This window comes from Aythya marila, assembly GCF_965140915.1.
Source record: "Aythya marila genome assembly, chromosome: 10".
Lineage (NCBI taxonomy): Eukaryota > Metazoa > Chordata > Aves > Anseriformes > Anatidae > Aythya > Aythya marila.
In genome coordinates, this window is record NC_139051.1 from 16,643,706 (window position 1) to 16,669,242 (window position 25,537).

At 36.2% G+C, this 25,537-nt stretch overlaps 1 protein-coding gene across 11 annotated transcripts in view; it reads left to right on the forward strand.

Moving 5' to 3' along the window:
* Positions 1–5,839, forward strand: part of ATP2B2 (ATPase plasma membrane Ca2+ transporting 2) — a 415,521-nt gene extending 409,682 nt beyond the window's left edge. For 9 of the 11 annotated variants that reach the window (XM_082768047.1, XM_082768054.1, XM_082768052.1 and 6 more), the window contains one exon: positions 2,478–5,839. In XM_082768047.1, coding sequence (XP_082624173.1) covers positions 2,478–2,789 — 312 coding nt within the window. In that variant the 3' untranslated portion in view covers positions 2,790–5,839. The remainder of the gene's footprint in view (positions 1–2,477) is intronic. The other 2 variants (XM_082768058.1, XM_082768049.1) reach the window with 2 other exon arrangements.
* The last annotated feature ends 19,698 nt before the right edge of the window (positions 5,840–25,537 follow it).

The window sequence follows — 25,537 nt, forward strand, 5'->3', positions numbered from 1 at the left end:
CGATAAGATATAGTGAACAGCTGCAATTGAGTAAAATGATTTATTTTTATTTAGCAGAAATAATAGGGATCTTTGCAGAAAATACCACCGTATCAGCCCATATTATAAAGTAAGCATGTTACAGAGAAATTCCCTGATTTAACTTACCACAATGTGGTAGCATGTCTTAAAGATTGCTTTGGCTAACACGCTGTTTTTTTAATTATTTAGTCTAATTACTTTGCACTTTAAAATACAAGAGAGAAAGGCCTAGAAAATGAGGGAATTAGTATGTCAGCTCTACTCTATGAGTTCAAATCCTATTTTTAGTAATGCAAATGAATCTTTTATATGCCTGTTCACTACAGAACCATAACACAGCAAAACACAATTCAAAGCAATTCAGCCTGCATAAAGCCCTGCTTTATAATTCCAGGTGCTCTGTCAAATAGAGGTGCACCTCTATTGTAGCACGTAATCTTTACTCTTCTTATCCTCCTCTTGCCTTGCATGCCTGCCAACCTCCTGATATCTTCCAGTACCCCACATCTGGCCAAGACCATTCTGCACCACTCTGGTCCTCTTATTTGGAACATAAGCAGTACACGAACCTGCTTTTTGTACTGTGCCCTGGTGTTACCAAATGTATTTCTAAAGAGAAGGGAGGGTATTTGGCCTCTGACTGAGGGCCATGGATCTGAAGATGGCATGACTTCTGCTTTCAGGATTTTTGAAAGATTACAAATATTTAAATGTAGAGAACACAAACAAGGACAAAGGTCAGAGAGATCAAAATACAAGACAGCCTCTTTCTCAAATCTGCTGAAATTCTGTACAGCTTAGGCAGCTCCAGCCACAGGATCAGCTAGATCCCACAGCTGGAACACGGTGACCCCGTGCCATTAATAAAATACAGTCTGCTGATTCAAGGAGGAATTAAAGCTTTACAAATTAGTGCTGTATTAAACCAATCAGTAATGTGCAGCATATTCACATGTAAAAAGATACACATACCTACCGCCGACCATTTCAAATGCGTGTGGAAAAGCTTTCACAATGCCTGCTTGCACCTTTTTCTGCCTCTGCCTGTGTTTTGGTCTCCCCTTTAAGAAATGCTGAAAATTCACTCATGAACTACATGGAAGTAGAAGGATAGAACTCATATTTAGTCATAAAGCATTTGCCAACAGATCACATTTTTGCCATTCTGTTTTTTCCTCTTTGCCCCTCACTCCCTTCCAAAAAGTTATGTTTTTTCAGTAGTAACACATAGCACATTCCTTCACGTCTTTTCAGAACCAGCAGGTCACTGGGATACAGACAGCATCCCTACCTTTGCTCACCCACAGAGCACTAGCGTCCCCACTCTGCCATGCTCCTCTCTCTCTGCTCCTTTCATTTCCTACTGAGAAAGCAATTTGCACTGTGGCTGACAGTCTGATGGGCTGAGCCTTGTAGCTTTTCACCTGTGTTTTTATTGTCAGGTGGCTAACAACATTAAATTTATCCTGGCATAAGTCTGCTGACCTAGTTTAAAGACTGCATATATGGCATAAATTTTGTCGCTTTCAGCGTCTAACCTTACAAATAGTATTAAAACTGAGACACAGAAAATGAAAGAGCTTGCTGTTTAACAATGTAATTCAAGTCAAACCAACAATCAATACATTATTTTACTATGTTTTCTATATATTAAAAAGTTAAATGGCTAGAACAGTGGGTCTATACTCGAGTGTTTACCTCACATATGCATGAAGGAAAAATAAAAGTTGGTTCAACAATACGATGTTCACATTATCCAGGCTTCCAAGTGTAGTTGTTGTGTGCAAGTTATCTCTGTTCATGTGGTAACTGTGATTTTTTTTTTCTTTTTCTTTTCCCCCTGTGGTAGCATGATTATGCTTAGTATTTTGTCTGCTTGGCTTTTTGTGCTCTTGGCTGCATTCATTTAGATTTTGCTTTAAAACATTGATATTACTGATAGTTTTTACCCTTGGCTCCTGTGTGTCTCATATGTACCCATCAAACTGTGTTTGTGTTCTATGCTTTTCTGTTTGTGAAGTGTGATATGTTATGTGTAATGTTTTTTGTTTTTTTTATTTAACAATACAAAAGAGACTTTTTTAATTAAAAAAGCCTTCCTACTTACTCACTGCAAAACTATCAACATGCATGGTTTTACATTTGCATTACAATTAACATGGCTTGTCTTTTACTAGGGATGTACCACACGAGTGGATGTTCGCTTTCTTTAACCAGTACTTCCCATCAGTTCTTTGATGGCTTTAAACTTGATTTATTTTAATATTGCAGTTGATACAGATATTCAAAATGCACATAACTGAGCCACTCGTTTATGCATATAACATCCAGAGACTATGGACTTCAGCTGCCTGCACTGCCCTAACCATATGCTACATTCTTCACAAAGTATTCTCTAACACAGTGTTGCCCTTTAAAGGTGCGCCTCTGACATCTCTTTCCTTTTCTCCCCCCAGATCCGCGTCGTGAAGGCATTCCGTAGCTCTCTCTATGAAGGTTTAGAAAAACCAGAATCTAGAACCTCTATTCACAACTTTATGACTCATCCTGAATTTAGGATAGAAGATTCCCAGCCCCACATCCCACTCATTGATGACACAGACCTAGAAGAAGACTCTGCTCTCAAGAAAAACTCGAGTCCACCGTCTTCGCTGAACAAGAACAACAGTGCTATCGACAGTGGAATAAATCTTACAACTGACACAAGTAAATCAGCTACCTCTTCTAGTCCAGGAAGCCCAATACATAGCCTGGAGACATCACTTTAGCTGAAAAGGTCACTGCAAAAAAAATAAAAAAATAAAAAAATAGTAAAATAAAATAAAAACCACAGCAACCGAAATATATAAATATATATATTAAAAACATTGCTGGCTGAAAAGCTGTTTGAACTCTTATTCACTCTGAGACAAGTGAATGAATTGTTGATCACAATGGTTTTGGGGAAAGAATGAATGGCTGATTTACATACCCCCTCTTGTTCCCTTTCAGAAAAACAAAACAAACAAAAAAATACCCTCCTGCATGAATGTACTGTACACTTCTGGCCCTTCTTTCTCTCTTTTTGTTTCTCTTTATTTTTATTTCATTTTGTTTTATTTTTCCTCCTTAAGCAGGAACTGCAGAGGACTTCTTTCTGAGGCTATTTATCCAATTCACTGGTCTGTGAGTTTTTTGAAATGCTTGTGTGGCATGGACTCAATTGTATAGATTAATTTAAATAACTTTTTTGAAGTTGCAAAGCTTAACTTGCACAGTAGATTTGCACCAGTTGGACAGAGGAACTTAAACATTTATGAGACTATATATAGAGATATATACATATAAGTATATACATAATTAATTATATATATGTATATATCTATCTATATATATATAGTTATATATATATAAAGTTTCTTTGTTGGCATGTTGCCTTGTTTCTGCTCAAATTGCTCTGACTATTTTAACTTATTTATGTCCTAAAAAAAGAATGTAATTTGTTTACAAGCCTGTAGATAATATCCTTAACTATTTGTAGGGTTAAGAAAGCACTTCCTGCCGAAGTAGTATAAAAATGGCTCAGCTCAGCTCATTGAAAACGTCTGTAATATTGCACCCTAGATATTTTATTACAACTGTGTTTTGATTTCTGCCTGAATTTTTTCTTTTTTTTTTTTCTTTTTTTTTTTTGTTAAGTAATGTAGATATTGCTAGTAAATAACAAAAGAAGCCAAAATATAACACATTGGATGTAGCATTGTGATCCTATTTACAGGGAGGTAAACCAGGCTTCCTTTGTTTCAAATAAAAATAGGAATGATCAGGTTCTCTCTTTTTTTTTTTTTTTTAAGTTATTTTTTTTTCCCTCTGATAAACTGCTTGAATTTGTTTTGGTGCAACAGATGATAATGGAGGCTATTTCATTCTTTAAACACATGGCAATGGCTTCCAAAAATAATTTTGGAAAGAAAGAATGTGAAACTGAGTTGAGTTTATAAATAACAGATTAAAAATACATTATATTTGGTTTGTCTATATGGAGATCAAACTAATGTTAAAATATTGTGATATATTGTGTTAATCCTTTTCATTTAGTAATTTAGGCATTTATTTCCTTACTACTTACAAAGTATGGGCTGTTGGCATTTTGGATGAAAATTACTGTAGGTTGTTGCTTTGATTTTTTTTTTTTTAAAGAAAACTATCATTTCTGCACTACTAGGTCTGACTGAAGCTATATTAATTGTGTATTGAGATATGCTTTGTGTGATTTTGTTTTTAACCAAGCTTGTCTTCCTGTAGTCACAAGGTATACTGTAACAATTGTTTAACTTAGAGCTTTCTACAAAGAAGGCTATTTGGAAAACCTGCAGTAAGAGGGTGAAAAATATTTTTCAAGATGGTAACAGCCCTGGTAACTTAAAATTTATGAGCTTATATAATTGCTATGTCAACCACTTGAATGCTAAGCACTTTGTGGATCACAGATTTTTCATAAATAATTTTTGTATTTAATATAAAGTTTGCTTGAAGACTTTTCAGCATATGATCTTTTCCATAATTGTACAGTGCAAAAGATATTTTGAATTACACCATTGATTAAGCCAGATGTGTTGAAAAACACTCTCAAACTAGCTTGATAAATTGATTTGTTAAGGTATTACTGGTTGTCTTAAAGTTGGCTAATACCATGGTGCATCTCTGCAGTCACAAGAACTAATCCAAGCCAGAACTCTCCAAAACAAGATTAGACTCATGGCCAAACTGCAGACTGAACTGACTAAAGTGTTTTCAGGGTGCATCAAGACTATTCAGCCAGGTAAAGCTCAAATCAGCTTGAATTGCCAGCTTCCGGACTTTTGTGTAGAAGCTTGAATGTTTTTGGCTCAAACTCATAGTTCGCTGATCCAAACTTTTCACTGACCAACAGAACAGGTCTTGGGAGGCGTATACAACTCTGTTTTCAACAGATAGTGGTACCCGTTTCTTAACAGTAAAAAGCTAGCATGAAAGCATTATTATTTTAGCTAATTCTTAGCAACAAAGTGATTGAAACTCAGTCAGGATTGTTCTTCGCTTTGTAAATATGGTGATTAACCTTTGTATAACATGTATTGGGTTTCTATGGCCTATTTGGGATATCATATTCAGAAGAAAAAAAGTGTTATCTATTTACAGGGAAGCCTCTAGCTTTGGACTTGAACATCTTCAAAAGCTATTAATACTGGAACAATTTATTTTCAGCATCTTAACACTGACTGCCTTTTTATTTTCAAACACTTCATATTTTTTCTTGGTTTCTTTTTTTTTTTTTTTTTTTTTTTAATTTTCCTGTAGGAGTACCCCTCTTTAAGGTACCATTTGCAGACTTGAAAACTGTTAAGAAAATGAACACTGCATTCTGTGTATATATAGTAAAACATATATAAACTGAGATGCATAGAAAACTTGGGCTTTTGTGAGCAGAGACTGTGCTTTATGTATATGATAAATGATAGATTTTTTTTTTTTTTTTAAAGCAGAATAGCTATGACCTTTCAACTACAAGTCGTGCATCACAATTCCTTTCTTTTATTGCTTGACCTCTCTGTGATGGGAACAATGGATCAAAAACCAAAATGATCAGTTTGTTAAAATTCCCTGCAATATATAAATGCTCGCTCTCGACGTACTGTACTTAGCAGCATGAGATTTGTGGACAACAATACAGTGGTACATTGGCAATCCATCCCACTAGGGGTTATTAATATATGTTCATTCATCTGTTTTTATGAATTTTTTTATCTAGACAATAATTGTAAATAAAGAACTTACTCTGTCTGTTCATTTAATACTATGCAAAAGGTTATGCTTTCTATTGTTATTCTTATTCCTACAGTGTGATGCTGGAATGTTTGTGGTTTCAAAAAAAAAAAAAAAAAAAGACAAAAGTAAGTAAAATATGTGATGTAAATTATTTTATAGTTTGAAACAAAATGATAAAGTTTTACTCTTGCTGCTTACTGTCTAATAGATCTCTCTTGGCAGGAGCACAAGTGGAAAATTTAAAGAAATAAATTCACAAAGCAGCATGAACAATAACAGTCTGAACGTAACAGCTTTCTTTATTTTCACTTGAAGTCATTAAATCTAGCGTTAGGTTCCCACTGGCATGTTTTAATGTAATCGTGTATGCCAATGCTCTGGATTGGCAGCAGGAAGCCTGCTGACCAGCCAGTGGTAGCACTGGCTACCTCAGGCTTTCCTTACGCCCAGGTGCTGAGTCAGCCCAGAGTGCTTTCTATTCCTGTCTGCTGCGCGACAACGGAACCCCTAGAAAGAAAGCTTGGTCCATGCTGTGGTGGTGCACGGTGGTGGGAATGGCTGAGCTGAATGCTGCAGAGAACTTGGCTGAAATTAGTAAGTAAAGAACAAGGAAGATGCATGAAGGCCCTGTCAATTTGAGTATGACAAAAAATAGTTTAATGTTGGTCCTAAGCTGAGCATCAAAGTCTGTTTCCCTATCACTTGGGCCCATATTACATACCCCTCCATTAAGATTACTTTTTGCATCTCTTTCACTCTCTGCCACTATTAGAAATATTAGGTCTGACACCTTTTAGAACTGTGGGTTAAGGCCAGGAGGTGCATGTCCTGCCAGTTAAGACCTACCCTAAAATCTCTGCATATGCACTGCAAGGGACAAATGAGGGATTGCCCGTTCTTCTGCTCAGACACTCAGCCCCAAAAGTTCCTAGCCCTTCCCACCCCCAGCCTGGACTAATGCACCTGTTCCATGAACAGATACAGGCTGTGACCGTGCAAAATTACTGCTATACCAATGGCAAGGTTTAGAAATTAACCAAACAGGTGTACAGATTCCAGCTTCTCACATAAGGTGTGAGGTAACTGTCATAACCACATTTTAAGAGGTAAAATGGTTCAAATCACAGACTTTCTTGTCTTCTTAGATTTCAAGCTTTTACACAAATTCTGTATGACAAGAAGCATCTGATAGCAGCACTGCCAGAACTACTACAAAATAGTACTAAAAAGGGAGAAAAGTTACCAGTAAATAAAAATTTATTCCACAGAGTAAATTAACAAAAACCCTGCAGAAAATTGTTGTTAGGGCATACTGTTGGACAGTGGCTTTCTTGGAGAAGTTGAAACTGTGAGCTCAGTCTAGGTGACAATCTGACTTATTTTTCTTTTAATTCTGTCACTTATTTACAGGTCCAGTTGCCCTCCTTTCTACACACATAACTCTATTTACAGCCTCAGTCTGGGTGCTTTTGGCAGGGCTCTTCATCTCTGAAATAAGTATGCACATGATAAACTGTTTGGAAGAAAGAGGACTGGGATTGTTCAGTGGGTTTTAAGTAACATATATGTTAACCTTCTGTCAGCTTCTGAGGTCTATTTTAGCAATTGCACCTCTTCAAGATGTTTCTGACATCTTTGTAGCACTGCATGGAAGTGAGCCATGCATGTAAATTTAGGAGACTACCAAGGAAGAAATTCCCCACTATACTAACTTGCTATCCTTTGCATCAAACCGAAGATTCAGAAAGGCACGTAATACTTATTAGTCTATTGTGGGTAATTCACATCCTGATTCAAAATAAGGGTGCCAGGTTTTATTCTTGCTGTTCTTCTTTTATCCATACTAAATATACCATTAAGAAGACAGCAAGTTAGTTACACACACACAGGTAGAAAAATCAGGTATTGATCGTGCATGCTGATGCTACACCAAGTGCCACTGCATGTCTTTGTCATGAGATGCTGTTCTGACACAGGATGGGGGAAATGGTTCAGAAATAATGGGTGAAGGAAAAGAGAAAGGAGAACAGTAAGGAGAAGGAGGAAAAAAAAGTAGGTGCATTTAATACTTCACTATATGCTAAAATGAAATAAAATTCTAATTGGTTATTGATGATTTGATCTAGGCACTGAGTTCTAATACCACATATATTTAAGTAGTATCTTCTGTCTTTTCCAACTAAAGTTAAAATTCATAAATAGGCTTAGGTATAGGTTAGGCATCCTGATTTACAAAAGTTGCTCAGCTGTTACCTCAAACCTGTCATCTCATGAGAAGATTGACTGGAAGAAAGATGATATCTGGCATTGCCTTCCAAATTATGTTTTTCTATTATTCTATGACACAGAATAAATGTCACAATTTGTGGTATTGGTTAACTTCAAAGTAGTATTAATAGCCTTTCTCACAAAGGCTGTGAGAGGATCAGGGTTCAACACTTCAGGCTTTCTCTTGGTATTATGGTATTACTGTAGTTGCTTTTGGGGAACCACAAAAAGGTAAGCAACAGACATTTCCTATATATGTTTGTATTCCTGCAGCACTGTGAGACACTGGCAAGGATGAAAGAAGAGTTATTCATGGTTCAGACCAGGACTAGGCCAACAAGTAAATTGCTCTGGATTATAAACTAGAGATCCATATTTCAAATTTTATCAGCATAGGTAATGCTCAGATTTGTTCATCCACATTCCACAAGAAGAGGTAGTAACTGCCAGAGAAAAGTGATTCTTTTTTCTTTCTACCTATACTATTTCAACAGGTATATTAGTTCTATAGTAAAATTGATGGAAACTGAAACTATCATCAAACTACTTATTTATTAAACAAGACAGACTGTTGAAAGACAAATCAAAGGAAATATTTACAACAACGTTTTCTCCCATATGTTCAAATAAACATTGATTTTATGCTGCCAGTCTGGAAGAGCATTTTTGCCTGGTACCAAGTGAGGCATTAAGTGCTAAGGAAGGGAATGTGTTTTTCTGTTTATTTTGTCTATGCTATGATGGAACTGTTCACTTTTCAAGCAACTCGTAGAGCACCTGCCTCTCCTCTTTGTGTCTGTGGATTTAAGAATGATTAGAAGTTGAGCTGGTATAAGCAGAGTAGATACATAGCCAATACATTTACTTTATAAAAACATCCATAATTATGAAAAATTAAAAACCAAGTTATTTAGTTTTCTTAACAAACAAACAAACAAACTATAGAATATTTATGTCATCTCTTTAAGAAGTATTTTTAAAGCCTTCTGGTACTTTCATCAGAGAGTTATTTCAAAATCAACTTTTGTAAGAGGCATTTATATTAATTTTCTAAAAAATTAGAGAAGATAAGAAGATAAACATTATTTGGTGACAAATTATATAAGTTACAAATACTTTCTCATCAAAGCATGTCAACTAGGAAAGCTTTCTTATGCTTACTTTGCATAGGTACAATTAATCATAATTCTTAATTTGACCTGTTTGGAATAAAAGACAAAGATTACAGGAGTCATAGAACTTGTCATTTTATATATAAATGGTGAATTAGTTTTGGCAAGTAACTGAAAAATATCACATTATTTCTGTCACAAAAAAACATAGAATCATAGAATCATAGAATATCCTGAGTTGGAAGGGACCCTTAAGGATCATCAAGTCCAACTCTTGACACCGCACAGGTCTACCCAAAAGTTCAGACCATGTGACTAAGTGCACAGTCCAATCTCTTCTTAAATTCAGACAGGCTCGGTGCAGTGACCACTTCCCTGGGGAGCCTGTTCCAGTGTGCAACCACCCTCTCTGTGAAGAACCCCCTCCTGACGTCCAGCCTAAATTTCCCCTGCCTCAGCTTAACCCCGTTCCCGCGGGTCCTGTCACTGGTGTTAATGGAGAAAAGGTCTCCTGCCTCTCGACACCCCCTTACGAGGAAGTTGTAGACTGTGATGAGGTCTCCCCTCAGCCTCCTCTTCTCCAGGCTGAACAGGCCCAGTGACCTCAGCCGTTCCTCGTACGTCTTCCCCTCAAGGCCTTTCACCATCTTCGTAGCCCTCCTCTGGAACATGCTAAAAACTATATTCCATATCTTCTTTAACTCATGATAAACTTGCCATACCTCTAAAAAGTTTTAGCACTAGTATTTATGTAGTTGAATTTATGGTGAAATGGATCAGGCTGTTTACCTGCTGAAAATAAGTTGTTGTGGCTGCTGGATAATTCCGGCTGCTTTTCAGGCAGTTCCATGACTGGTCTCACCATATGGGCTGGTGAAGGCTAGAGCTAGGGCAGAGATGCAACACTATTAACAGAGTGATAGAGAGAGGACAGAATAAAGACACAATTATTTCAGATTAAAATGACCGTTCTTCCAAGCTGAATTGAACAGATGCCTCTAGTTTTTATTTGTCTTTCAGTCTTACCACTTAGGTACCAAGCATATCATAGTGAATTATGGTTTCAGAAGCAAAAATGCAGAGTCACAAACCTCTGCTCAGTGGCTGGTGTAAATAAAGCTGATTTTCTGCCAGGCAGGTGCTTGCATCTGATAAAATACCATCACACTTCACATGAACTGACATACTTGCCAGAAATCTGAGTGAGGCTGAGGGGACTGACCTCTTAACAGAGCTGCAGGATGTACAACATTGGCTGGATCTGGGGAGGCCACTTCTGATTATATATACACCTTTATTTTTTCTAGAGTTTAATCTATTGCCAAGAATTAAAATCACTTATGGTTGATTTTATTATCCTATTTTATCCTCCTGTGAGGAATTTGGATATGTTCAGTATTTTTCTATTATACTTTCTGTGCTGTTTTCTATAAGCCCGAAGTGATAAAAAGGGTTTTATTAAATTATGCCTTTTTTCCTATATCCTACATTTTACATCCTACATCATATATCCTGTGTTTTCCTACATTAGTGTCCAGTAGCCTCCAATACCCCATGGATATGAATACTCTTGGATATGAATTGTACTTTCACTATATGAGAAAACAGAGAAAGACTACATTTTTAAGTATGCTTTAAGGATTATTCAATTGCCTTTCTTTGCATTTTCATGTTTAAGGCTAAAGCACTACCTAGTAATGACAGAGCATTTTGTCTCCTCAGTGTTCCTGCCCATCTGATGGTGCCAGTACATTTTGTGCTTGAAAATGTTCATGCTGATCTATGATGTACCACTGGCAGAGCATTCTTGTGTTAATCGTGGGCCAGTACAGCAGAATGGAAATCTGCCATTCTACCAAACACCAGACACTACAAATAATAGCAATCTCCTGACACCACTTTGAATTGCCTAATGTCAGAGAATACTGCTTTGTTGGCTAGTTACAGTCAAATCTTTGCTTAAGATTCATTTTCTTTCAAAAAAGAGACACCCAGCAGTCTCTCTATGCTTAAATGTTCAGTTCTATTATTGTATCCTGAAATGGGACTAAACTGTTATGATTTGAGATTCCTTTGTACAGTAGCTTACATAATGCACATGCCACATTGCACAAATCATGTCTTTATTTAAAAAAAAAAAAAAAAAAAAAAAAAAAACATCAAAAGAGACATTCTTTAGGTTCTTTCATCACCTGAGACTTGGTGGGGAACTCAGACAAGTAGTACTGAGAGATCTCTTCTAAATTAGTTTCACAAAACATCATTCAAAAAAATCTTATCAAAGAAAAAAGGTCTAGTTTTAGAAAATAGCAGCTAGTCATCCTGGGCTCAGAAAACACCTGATTTTAAGACTTTGCAGGTATTATCACAAAGGAGAGGAGAAGTCCTGCTTTTGCCAGCTTTAACAAAATACTGCAGTTGCTCCTGAGGCTGCAACTCAATAGTGTCAGAACAGCAGAAAAGTCAGTATAGCTTTGGCCACTTGGGCCTCTTACCATGGCCCTGTGAAAATGAGCTTTGAAAATGACACATGAAGAACACTTTAAGAGAATTTCTAATAAGGTAATTTTAGTAAATGGTTATAAAATCCTCAAAATAGTGCTTGCAAGCACTCCCACCGAACTACAAATGAAACTACTTGGTAGAACTTGTCATAGCTTGTAACACATACATTTATTAAGCTTGCAAAATTGAAAATATTATTTTTTCTAGGTTTTAAACAATGGTTAGTTTAAAAAGCCCTATGTTACATCAAAGCTACCATGGTTCAGTCCCTGACCAAGAATTTCAGAATGGTAAAAAGCTTTTTTTTTCTTTAAAAAAAAAAAAAAAAAAAAAAGAAAAGAAAAGAAAAGAAAAAAAGAAGCTAACATCTATTAGAAACTTTTTCAAGACTGAAGTGGTTGATGCTCATTTACAGGCTAAGCCAAAAGGTACAAGTGTTTGCAATCTTGTGATGAGAACTGTTGGCAATTGCAAACCAACAAAAGCAGCAGGTGCAAGAAAGAAATCTTTTGAAGTCTTATTCTGCAAAAGCACTAGCTATCCAGAAAATATAATGTTGGCAACAGTCATATATTTCTAAGCAATTACCCAAAGCAAATCTTTGAGCTCTGGTATTTCTGTCCACTATTAGCTATCATAGTTATCTAGTTTGCAGACATAATAACCATCAAAGCCACCGAAAACTGAAGGTTGGCTTGAATAGTAGTTGCAGGTGTGTGAGCTGCTTAAGATAAAGCACTGATGTAACAGCAAACAAGCATGTTACCAGAGAATTCTTTGTGAAGCAAGAAGGTGGAAAAAAATAATCTACTGTGTGATGGTACAATGGGAGAAGATATGATCTGAGCAGCTATGCACTGATTTATTGAGAAGGTAATGTTAATGTTTGTAGAACACGGTAAAGGAGAGTGTAGTATTTTATTTCTTAGAAAGCCTCACTGGAGGAGTTCAATTCTGTTCAGCCATTATGTCCTTTGAGATTATTTTGACTTGCAGTGTGTTACTAAGCAAATTTGGAAGACATTAATGTAGCATTCCTGGTGAAATCAGTAAATCCTCTCTACTGCAATGATAGACCCCCTACTGCTTTGATTTACGGTCTACCATATGCTTGGTCTTTTTGTTTGTCTCTTGTTCTGTTGCTTGTCATCAGACTTACAGAACCTTCCTGGGAGATCTGGGCTCCTATGGGTCAGAACAGTGCAGCAGAACTCCTCTGAGGAAATAGTACTTTTATTCTCTCATCTTAAACTTAGTATGTTTGGCAGTGAGCAGCATTTGAAAATTATTAGCCCAGATACACAAAAACTATTTCAATTCTTTGGATTAGGATTTCATTTGTTATTGCTTTTCACTTCTGTTCCAATCTGTATTTTGTGAATTACACCCAGAAACCTGTAACTGAAGTAACTTCTATAAATAATGAAGAATTATCTGGCAATGTCCCACACTTCAATCCATTATTCTCTAGTTATAAGTATCTCACCATTACTATTACTCTTTATTTCATGTTTCAGCTGATAGACTGCAGATACTTTTTTTACTAATTTTAGTAGCTATCTTTTCTCTACTGTGAGTTTAACCAAGCATAAGCTTTCCCTTTAGTGCTATATTTAGTCTCCTTGACTTCAGGGGCTATTCTTGCTATTTGTATGTTGCTTCATAGACAGAAGGGCAGCTAAGGGTACAGGAAACTTCTGGACTCAAGCTTTAAGTTTGTAGCTATTTGTTTTTTAGGATGTCTTCACTGACTTGGAAGCACAGAGTATCTCAATGCGAAAAGCCCTCTTGTGTGATTAATAACAATGCTCTATTATAAGTAAAGCAGAGATTAACGTTGAGATGGGTTGCTGTCTAAATAGAGAAGCAAAATTTAGAATGGGAGTTAACTACTCTTGAAGTCAACTAGGTTTTTAAGGATCCTTCTAATCCATTTTAAAATTTAAAAACTGAGCTTCATCAGATTCTCTTACTGCTCATTCTTGTACTTAATTGCAAGCTGCCCATCTCAAATGAAGGTGCAAGCAGTACTTGTATTTAGCATTTAGTATCGGTGTTAAACATTTGCAGATTTGTTTACGCAGAGAAAATACAGTAATGTGTTATTTTAGCTTTATGGGAGTTGCTTCTTGTGGCAACAAAGGCTGAGGTAACACTGTGGTAATGCAGTGAGTTGTTGCCATGAGATTAATATGTTTTTGTTCCAGACACAAAAAAATACTAGGAACAGATTTTTGGACTGAAAAAAAAAAAAAAGCTACTTTCTAGTCAGAATATACAGATACACTCTTTGACATGAAAAACTGAATTAAAAAAAAAAAAAAAAAAAAAAAAGTGTTACATTTCCAAGAACTGTGGTGACCTGTTCCTGTCCATAAAATCTCTGACAGATCCCCAGAGGGTTGTGACTGAAAAACCTGATTGATGCTGTGCGTGTGCAGCCTGGTACAGTCTTGTAAACCTGTCGGCTTTGGACAGTCTCCATTAAGCTCGGTAACTCAGCCCCGCAGAGAAGCAGCTGCCATGGGGGTGACAGAAAGGGTACTGGGGAGAATCAGAATTAGATCAGGATTTTTTAGAAACTTTTTATCTCAAGATCGGATTGTGTTTGCTTTTAACATTATAGAGAGGCTGAGCTTCATGTCTGAGAGCCACAGGAGAAAACCATGGTGCTGCATTGGAAGAGCAACGCCTGGGTGATGTAACTTTAAAAATTGTGAACTACTTTTGAGTATTGTACAGTATAGCATAGCTGGAATGCTCCAGAATATAGGCACTATAGTGATATATATGATAATAACTGTAATGATTCCTCGTACTCAGCTTTTATGATGCAGATTCAATCCTCTGGTATTGGCACCATTGAGGGGAGAGGGCATTCTCCGCAGTGTTAATGGTCCGTGCTATAATAAATACTCCCTTTCAAATTAAATTGAAAATAGAGCTGATAGCAACTCAGATTTGAAGAACGTGTTCTGAATAACAAGTGAAGGCAAGAGTGTAAAATCAATAGGAAATGAATTCTCTGCAGGTTCTCCAGCCCACGCTGCATGGCACTACCATGTGCCGAACCCAAGTTCAAGTATTTCTCTGTCTATTCTTCTGTGAGTTTAATGCACATCCTACTCATAATACTTACTTCCACCATTTTCATATGGAGAATAAGTAATTTACAAATTCTTTAAGTCTCATCCTCAGAATTAATTTTATTGATTTGTATAGAATAGAAAATGTCTTCATTCTCCCATTCTGACTGCCGTCAACAGAACTTAACATACAACTATAAAAGACATTACAGCATTAGAAATGAATCTCATTAACATCATTTTTTGCAGTCCACCACCGCAAAAACAGCAGTTTTCATGTTTCACATGAAACATTCTGTCTTTAGGCTTCAATAATTCCCAGAAAACTGTTGAGCTTTGAAGTAATCCCTTGAATGTTGAGTTATTCTGATCAAAAGAAAGAACTATTTCTAAGAATTGTAAATTTCTTTGATTTTTCTGATTATTTTTTTCCTTTCCTTCTACACCCCCACCTCCCAACCCCCCCTTTTTTTTTTTTTAACTGCTGTGGGTGGGATTTTGTTTTTGGTGTTTTGTTTATGGAAGCTGGATTATCATAAATAAATAAATTAGACTATTAGCTTAAGTACTTATTCAGGAGAACTTCTTCTCCTGTAAAATTTCATGCCCAATAGCAGTGCAGGTGGTAATAAATGTGGTGATTAAATAATAATTAAAAAAAAATGCTTTTTCGTTATTTTTCTCTTGGCTTAGATGTGGTTGCAGAAAAACTTGACAGAGTAATCTAGTTTTAAGTCTTTGGGAATAATACTTGAATATTTTCTACCACAAAATTCATGAAGTTATCTAACTTGAGGATAAGAAAAACAACCAAGTTCATCAAGTTATTTTTCCACTGAACTATTACCCTTTTCCATATCCAGCAATTCCTGCAAATGATCCACAATATTTTGCAGGATCACTGTATCTTCTGGTAGCATAGATAAGCAAAATGCACATCACAAATACTACTCTGGAGATGGGAATTCAATATTTCCCCAGTAAATACACAGGATGTGTTACAGAAGTACAGTCAGAAGCATGCCAAAGAAAATGGACTGGGAAGCTGGTTTAAGTAAGGGCCGAGGACAGCAGCTGAGGAGACCGTCTGGTTTAGGACAGTGAATTGAGAACAGACAGAAGTTGGCTCTGGAAGAAACACTACAGCAAACTGGGAAGAGGCCTGGGCAAGCCTTTGGGGAAATCATATCAAAGAAGTATGAGGCAAATTTAATAGCGCTTACTTGTAGGTTAAATCAAGAAGAGGAAGGGAAATAAAAGCAGGATGTAATTATGCAGCAATTATACAAAACTGCTTGAATTAATTATGAAGGCCCTTACTCATGGCTGCAATTGATGACACCTGGACGCTGTAGTATGCTCAAATGGTTTTCTGCTGTAAATTTTACAAATGCATAGGAGCAACCAGAGGTGCAGCTAAAGGACAACAGAAGAAACTGCTTCCATAGCAAGACTCCTTCCATACCTGGGGGAATGTAATATCATGGTTGTCTGTCAAGTTGCTGTGCCCCTTGGAGGGTGGTGCACAATATATCGCACTCAGCTTTTTTCCCCGGATGATGTTCTGGCACACGCTGAAAAACTTTAAACATAAACTGATATGTTTAGAGTATTAAATACTTCTAGCTGCCACTGCAGCATTAACTCATAGAAAGGGAGTTTTCCTTGGACACAGGATAAGTTCACTGATGGCTTTGAATTGTTATGGGGTAAAATCAGTGAAGCCTTGCTGCAACATGTGGATTTGCAAGTGGCATTCAAATACAGGGGTCTGGTATTATTTGCAGAATTAGATAGTGAGTGTACGTTTCCTTGTGGGTGGATGAGACAGAAGCAGTGAAAATAAGAGAAACAAAGGTAAAAACGACACATTTGGTTCAGGAGGAAAACACATACAACTCAGAGCACTAATTAAAGAACATGAGCTTCAAATTTAGTGCTAAGAGGAAAGAGATCATGATGTTGGATGAGGAATATTGCCTTCCATCCTCTCCCGCCACCCCCAATAGTCTCAGGAAAACACAGCTGAAGACAGATAAACAGGACAGTATCAAATTCTATAAATGCTTTCTCTCTTTTTAGAAGAGTGTTAGACCCCAGGCCAACTATCCTCTGCTTTATGGGGCAGAATATAGATACTTGCAATGCGATCGTATTTTTCATTGCTGCATGTATTTATGTCCAGTGATTTGCTATGATGGTTGCAGTTAGAAACAGAAAGCTCAGACATGCTCATGGATTTATACGTCACAGTCTTAAAAGTGCTGTGCTCCTGTTCCACATGAGAATTCAGAGATGATATCAATTCATTCCAAGTTATTCCAAGAGATAATTTGCAATTGATTTTTCAGTGCTCAGATTAGCCACATAGTGTCACCCTAGACCATCAAAAAGTTTAATAAAAGGCATTCTGCCTAATCATTAGCTTTGAGAAGCTGTACTAGAAATAGTCCAGAGAAATGTTCCTACTTCCTAATAAATTAACAAGCTTCTCAGGGGGATCTATTTCATTCTGCGTGACATGTCGTTAGCCAGAATCTTGATGTCTTCAGGTGTTTCTGAAATTCTGGGAGAGATGTCTCCATACTCTATGCCAATCAACACCAACAAAACGTATTTTAGTTGTTCTTTTCTGCTTCAGATCTTGTCCTCTGTAATTTTCATATTTGGAGAGAAAATGCTAACACTAGTGTTTCAGATTTTTAGCAATGACATACAAAAAGCATTTTTTTTTTTGTCTTTGAAATATAATTTTGATTTTGATAGCAAACATATGTTTCAGAAAAAGCCTAAGTATTTAAATTTATTGCCCTCAGGAACTCTAGGGATGCTTCAAATGAAGCAAAGCAAGATCTGTTATTTCACTTTTTATCTTTGTTTTCTGAAGGTGGATGGAACAGAAATTGGTTTGTATTCCAGAGTTTGCATTTGCCCCATATGGCTTTGATTTCAGATGAAATATTTAAATCTAGATAATACAAATTATTGAAAGAATCATCATTTTCAAAACTTTTTTTTTCTTTTTTTTTTTTTTAAACACAAAGCAAAATTATAAAGTATCTTTGATATCCAAAAGAAAAGATGTAAGTGCAAAATATCAGGAAACTTTCCTCTAAAACCATAAGGTCTTTAAAATCTAATTGCAAGTACAAGGTTATGGACATCTGGATGTGGAATGAATTGAGATTCAAAGCCTATTCTCCATCTCCACAGCAGACATATAATAAAAAAATAATTACAGATTCCACTTAAAACTAAATTTACCATGAGCAATAAGTACTAATATTAAAGGTAACTAGTCCATAATAAATAACACCTAAGGCATTCTTGATAGCCACAGTTAACAGCAATCACTAGGTAATTTAAGGTGGTGTTCTTGACCCTATTTCCTCTGTGACATGTTATGTTTACTAAATTAATAAGATTAAACTATCACTATAGTCTGTCAGGTTTTTCTTTCTTTTTCTAGAATTCTAGAACTGAGGTTTGCCTGGAGCTTTTTCCCACACAGACCCATATACCTCAAGTCTAACACAGCGATTCTATTTATTAAACTCTTGCTATTTAACACTGCAGTGAACATTTCATCGCTGTGAGTCTCTATCAGAATACAAAGCAAAGTGACAATTTAGAAGTGAATAGAGACTTCACCAAGCTGCAGCTTGCATTTTGGACAAGTTCGAATAATAAATACAATGTTATATTAAAATAAATTAGTTAAGGTTAAATCTCACTCAGGACTTCCAGAGTATGGGTAATGATGGATGTACAATTATATTGTACATCAAAATACTTCCAAGTACACTTCAAAATTCAGGGTCTTGCTTAATGTTCCTTAATTATTGTCCATATACGAAAGGAAAGAGTGAAAACATCTCAATTCAGATGGACAGTTAATGAAAACTGTTAAGCTGTTTATTTTTATTATTATTATTTTTTAGAAAAGGTTAGTGAAATAATGATGTCATGGAAATATGAAGTTACCTAAATTCTGTGTTTTTTGTTTGTTTTGTTTTTGTTTTTTTTTTTTTTGGCTGGTTTCCCTTTGAAAAAGAATAATAGAGATTATAGCTAGACTTCTTTCAGCAATAGAACTACTGTTGTCATGAATAAGTAATTGTGCTACCATTTTTATATTACCATTTCTTTTATAACTGCTCCTAACAAAATGCAAAAGATGACAATGCCACAAGGCAGCAAAATAGACAGCTACTTAGCTGCTGAACTGTGCTGCAAACAAAACTGAAACAATAATTTTTAGCCTGTCCAAGAGGTTCTTCAATTAATTGTTCAAAAGCCTGCTGCAAAATTCAGATTTACTTTGTCCTTTATCTTCTTCCTTAGGGAGCAGCTTGTGGAAGTGGCTGGAAGAGGAATGTGAGGATTTTGCAGGCTGGTTTTGTTGTATTTTTTGTTTAGTGTGTGGTATGTGGCTTGGTTTTTTATTTGTCATTTTTTGCTTTGTTTTGAGGTATTGGATTCTCTGTTCCCTCAGATGGGACATTGATGGTGAAAGAAAATAGCGTTTGTTCTGAGTTTGTGATGGCAAGGGCAAAAGTCTATTGAATGGTGGTTAACTGCACTAAATCATAAACAAGATATTCTTGAATTCTGTTGGAGTGCATGGAGTTCAACTTTGAAAAACATACTTGCGTGGAAAAACAGAAGAGCTGCAAATGATCATTAAGAGTTTCTTATCTCCCTTTACTTGCTGGCAATGCGCCCAATTTTTTTGGTCATCTGCCTCCACTTCTATTCTCCACTCCTGTCCAAGCAGCCATCCTTTGTACCATGGCTCACCCCAGAACTCACAGCTTCTCCTTGCCTCCATTCCTCTTCTACTCTGCTCTTGGTTGCTCCCTGACCTTCCCACCAGAACCTTTTTTTCAGGGGCTGGGCTGCTGCTGAAAATGACAGTGACAAAGTCTTTTAGTAAATCCTAACCACAGTGAAATTGCTGGGAACAGTGGGAGCAAAGCCAAAAGGTAGTCTGAGAGAGGTTCAGGGATCTCTGTAGGAACTAGCTTGTACCCAGGAATTGTACCCTTATTTTTGCCTCCTGGCTGCAGAGCCTTCCTTCACAGTATATCCTTACATTCTTCCAATCTTATATACTCAAAGCAAATAAACTGCAGTTACATAAGTTTTATGTTTTATATTAAAATATAATTTTTATATAATTCTGGATTATATATTAATATAACTGTGGATTGGATAATTGTGGATTCCATGTCTAAGAGTTTATGGCTTAGGTACAGCAGAGAACAAGCTATTGATTTCACCTAAAAATTAATTAACATTCTTAAAACATGAAAGAGCGAAACTTGAGCATGTAGATTTCTAATAACTAGAAGCATGCATGTCCTGAAAGCAGTTCAGAAATCCCACACAAATTAAGATCTGAGATGTCATAGAAATGTCATATGCAAGCAATAAATATAATCAATTACCAGAAGTTGAGCTTCAAACAACATGAAATCAGTTATCTTCTATAAATTTGACCCACACTCACAACATCTGGCAGGATTGTATTGCTTACAGAGAAAGATTTCAGGATGTGTTTAGGTTAAATTAAATGAACCAGCTTTAGTAATAATCTGTCTAAGTTTCCGTCACTGTTCATTCTGACAAATTAAGTATATACAATAAACATCTATTTTTGTTTTCCTACATTTCAGTATCTAAAATACAAGCAAGGAGTTTGTTAGTTTTCCCTTTGATTCCATTTTATTTTCTGTTGTCCTTTCCTAAATTGCTGGAGTACTCAACCTCTTGTATGTAGATTGATTTGTTTTGGTTCTTTTGTAGCTTGCCCAGACAAGCAGATTGAGCAGCCATGATCTGTGATTAATATACACAGCAAAAAGGCTCATCTAGTTAAAAATAATAATTATAATTAAAAAAACAAAACAAACAAACAACAACAAAAAAAAAATCACTATTGGAGTACATTTTTTAAAAATGACTCTTAAAATTACTTTTCCTAAATAGTTGGACCTACCCAAATTGTCGTTTTGTATGAATAGTAAAATGTTATCCTCCTTCCCTCTTTTTTTATTTATACATAAGGCACCCTTCTAAGAGATTGAACAACGTTCATGAGTAATAGGAGGAAATCCTGGAAATTATCTACTGTGATTAAAACATACTGGATGAACATTACAGACATAAACAGAATGAAGAATAAGATATCCTGTATGTGTTTCTTTTAATGTTTAATGAAAACAAGGCAATCTGAGCATTTCTGTTCATATCTACAAAACAGCATAGCAGGACTAGTGTTTGCAGAACTCAGCAGTTCCTGTCTGCAGTATATTTGGTTTGAGTGGGACTGGAAAGTTATCAAAGTCCCCAGTTTACTGGTGGCAACTAACAAGCAGCTCTTGTGAATCCCATCACAGCCAATGTACAAGAGGAAAGGAAGCATTAAATCCGGAATAATTAGGATATAACTTATTCAGTTTATTTGATAGGTACAAGTAGAACAGAAACTACCTTAAAAAATGGTTGAGGGAGTGGTAGTGGTTACAATTCCTTTAAGAAGGATCAAGGATGAGTTATGGTATTTTTAGTTTAAGGGAAAAAAGGGGGAAACAACAAAAACTGGATTAACAGTTTTCTGGCAAGACATATGTCCAAACGTTGTATGCTTATAAAGGGAAGATTACTTTGTAGTGCTGTTTACCTGCCATGTTGTCCATGCTCTTTCTGTGGTTTGGAAGTAATCCACTTTCAGTATATCTTTCAGAATTGGGTAGTCTAGAGATCATTCAAGGATAATCTTTTTGATGGAGGGTTTTTGCAAAACAAAAATGGGGATAGTTTACTGTTGGCAATGTCATTGTAAAGCTCACTAATTCTATTGTTGTCAGTACTGGAAAAGGATATATTCAGTATTTAATGAAATTGATAAGCTCCTAAGTACAAAAATCATGTTTTGGAATGTTTATTCCTGCAACTTTTTTTGTTTGTTTGTTTTTTTGTTTGTTTGATGCTTAGTATGTCTCACCTGTGATAACAGATCCTTAGGAAGGTACTTTGTACTTTCTGAGTTTGAACTGTCTAGTTAATTGGATATCAGAAGGAAGGGGAAAGACAAAGCAAATTACATGCCTTAGAGGAAAGGGATTTTTAAACTTAATCAAGTTCAGTCCTTACTGTATTACATCCATGCTTAAGATTTTCTAAAGGATTTTTTTTTAATCTTGCACAATATACAGTTAAAATGATGTTAGCATCATTCTAGTTCTCCGTGGAATTATCAACCCGCAAGTAACTATTTTGAGTTTATAAGCAGAATAAAAGCTGCATAAATTTCAAGCTTTGAAGAGTTTTCTGATTTCCATTGCACTGCATAAAACCATTTTCCATTTTTATTCTTACATTCAACTTCCAGTAAAACCAGATGAAAAAGGTTAGACTAATATTTCTGTCTAAAACCTTCACAAAAAATGTTCTAATTTTTATGCATTTTCTCTGCTTATGAACAGAACATAATAAAGCAGGAATTTCTCTATAAAATACATTATAATCTTCATCACAGAGGCTTTAAATTAGACAAAGAACTTGTTGAGGAGCTCTTTTCTCAGAGTAAAAGGATACTTAATTAGATGGCCTACTTGGATCCAGATTCAAGCACACATCTTTACTGAGAATGACAGATGAAGTGTGTTTAAAGTAGGTTACATGCTGAAGTATTGTGACTTTAATGTCCTAGAGCATAGATATAATTCTCTTCTTCCTTGACTGCCAGTTAATAAGGACCACTTAATATTGACTACAATATCAGCATTCAAATTGGAGATAAGCCAGGAAGTATTTGCAGTAATGTGATATACAGTAACAGTGGAAATTCAGTCTAAGACTTGGCAGATATTACCTTCTTTAATAGCCACATGTGCAGTATTCAGCTTCCTCAGAGTAAGGAGGAAAAAACAAAACAAACAAACAAACAAAAAAAAAAACACAAACCAAAACACAGCACACCAAATTTAAGTCTAAATGTTACAAGTATTGAAAAATACAAAGGAAAGCTGCCTAAATGCTGCACAGTTTTTGCTTGACTTTAACATGAAGAAGTGATGTTCCTTCTCATTAATTGTGAGAACCAAACAGCTTAAGTCCGGTGAAATCCCTGCTGCTAAAAAAACACATTATTAGGAAGCATTTTCCTAAAGGCAGAAGGTCTGTGTGTGTGGGGAACTAAAACTGAGTCATTTAAAAAAAAAAAAAAAAAAAGTCTTCTAGGAAAACTAAACAAGGACTTAAGTAAAACCTTTTAAGTAAAAACTTATTTAAGCTAAACCATCTTTAAATAGATATAGTATTACCTTCACAGCTGTAAATATGTCATTAACCTGGCTCATGAGTTCCAGTCAATTCATGTCAGAGTATTGTAATGGGCTATTGGAGATGTTTTAATCATCATCATTTTATGCTGGTGAGAATCTTCTTATGACATACTTCTGATTTTACAGCTAAACATAGAAGTGAGCTTTCTTTATACTACAATACACATACAGGCACAAGCCTCCTTTTCCCTTGGGGGCAAAACACAAAAGCTGTCTGGGTGGAAACTGCCTTAAGACAACACTCACATGGAGAAGGAAGGTGTTCTGGTTTCTGTCTTTCTCTGCACAGAAAAAAAAATCCCAGTTCTTAGTCTGAAAGTTACCTTCTACTTCTCACATTGGTGCTTCAGTGATCTTCTGAATATCAGTTTCTAGGCTGTAAACACACCCTTTGTTAAAACAGGTGAGCGCCTGGATATCTCAGAGCCCTCCTACAAATGCTCCTAACAACAGAAGTTATAAATTTGCCTCTTTTCAGATATATAAGCTTATTAAAGTTTATTTGCAGTTTCAATTTATTTCTGTTTGTGTGGGCTTCTTCACTTTAATTACTGTTTACTTTGATACTCTGTGGAGAACTTAACAATGTCATTTATTGTGCTAGGGATCACAGAATCACAGAATTGTAGGGGTTGGAAGGGACCTTACGAGATCATCGGGTCCAACCCCCCTGCCAAAGCAGGTTCCCTAGAGCAGGCTGCCCAGGTAGGCGTCCAGACGGGCCTTGAATATCTCCGGGAAAGGAGACTCCACAACCTCCCTGGGCAGCCTGTTCCAGTGCTCCGTCACCCTCACTGTGAAGAAGTTGTTTGGCATCTTGGTGCAGAACTTCCTGTGCTCCATCTTGTGGCCATTGTCCCTTGTCCTGTCCCCAGAAACCACTGAAAAGAGATTGGCCAAATCCCTCTGTCTCCCACACTTCAGGTGTTTGTAAACATTGATATGATCCCCCCTCAGTCTTCTTTTCTCCAGGCTGCACAGACCCAGGTCTCTCAGCCTTTCCTCATAGGTGAGATGCTCCAGGCCCTGTATCATCTTTGTGGCCCTCTGCTGGACTCTTTCTGGGAAATCCCTGTCTTTCTTGTCCCAGGCAGCCCAGAACCGGACACAGTACTCTGGGTGAGGCCTGCCAGGGCAGAGTAGAGGGGGAGGATCACCTCCCTTGACCTGCTGGCCATACTCCTTTTAATGCACACCAGATGGGATGCTCATACAAGGCTTAAAAAAAGCTTACATTATTTTTTTCTGATGTACTAAAGTTTTCATTTAACTCAACAGGCAATTTACCCATCTTAATTACTGAAAATCTACAATTTTAACACTGTAAAAAACACATCCTGAGTTAGATTCCAGGGCTGAAGGAATCAGGCACAAGAGCTGCTGCTTTAGTTGTTAGCTTACTAGCAAATGGGAAAAGGATACCCTTCAATTGCTATTATGCTGAGATGTTTTCTCCAAATACTGTAAATGCTTTTCTCTTTATTGTAGTGATGCACACTAACTGATAGATCAAACTAACATCTCCTTCATGGGCATCAACCTTTCTATCCAGTTTATTTGTACCTTTTCAGTATTACAACATTGCTACACTAGTTGCAAGATCTTGGTGATCTAGACATGTTTGCTGAACAGACAAGAAGCGGAAGAATTTGAATAGTCATTTTCAGATACTTTTTTTTTTTTTTTTTTTTTTTAAATAATGACTCCGATATAATGCAAATTATCCTATAAATAATATGAAGAATTGAAAATCAAAATATCATCTAGGGACTGTAGTTGTATAACATCTTTGCTCCCTTATAAACTGAGACAATTCCACTCCAAATATAAATAAATTGTTTGTGTCACTGTTAAATATATTTTAATATATTTTATTTCAACATAGATGAATAAGCCCTTCTATATGCATCGTATATTAACAATTATATGTTAGTAAATAGAAGCCAATGCCAATCAAGTGCAGCAAATCATATCAGATTTATGTCTTAGAAAACTCTCTGAAGGAAAATAACCACCCCATGGTTGATCACAGACAAGTATGTGCTCAGTATCATAGCTGTTTCCTTAGAAACAAGGACTCACGTGATGTCCTGTGCTAGTGGAGCATGCTCAATGCATAAATAAAGCAGGCTAATTTTTCTTCTTTTGTTCTGAAATCTACCCCAGATTTCCTGCTGTCAACCACAGCAGAGAGAGCTGCTTAATTTTCCTCATATGTAAGAGCACGATACAGGTGATTGGCAGTGTTGTGTACCGCTAGTGCTAAAATCTTGATTAACATGGAACAAAACAACATGCACTTTTCCTGTGGGAAAGTTCAGCCTCCCTGCATGTAGACTTTCAAAAGAAATCTCAGCAAAGTGATTTTCACCCATTTAGAAGGGAAAATTAGCCAAATGACAGATCA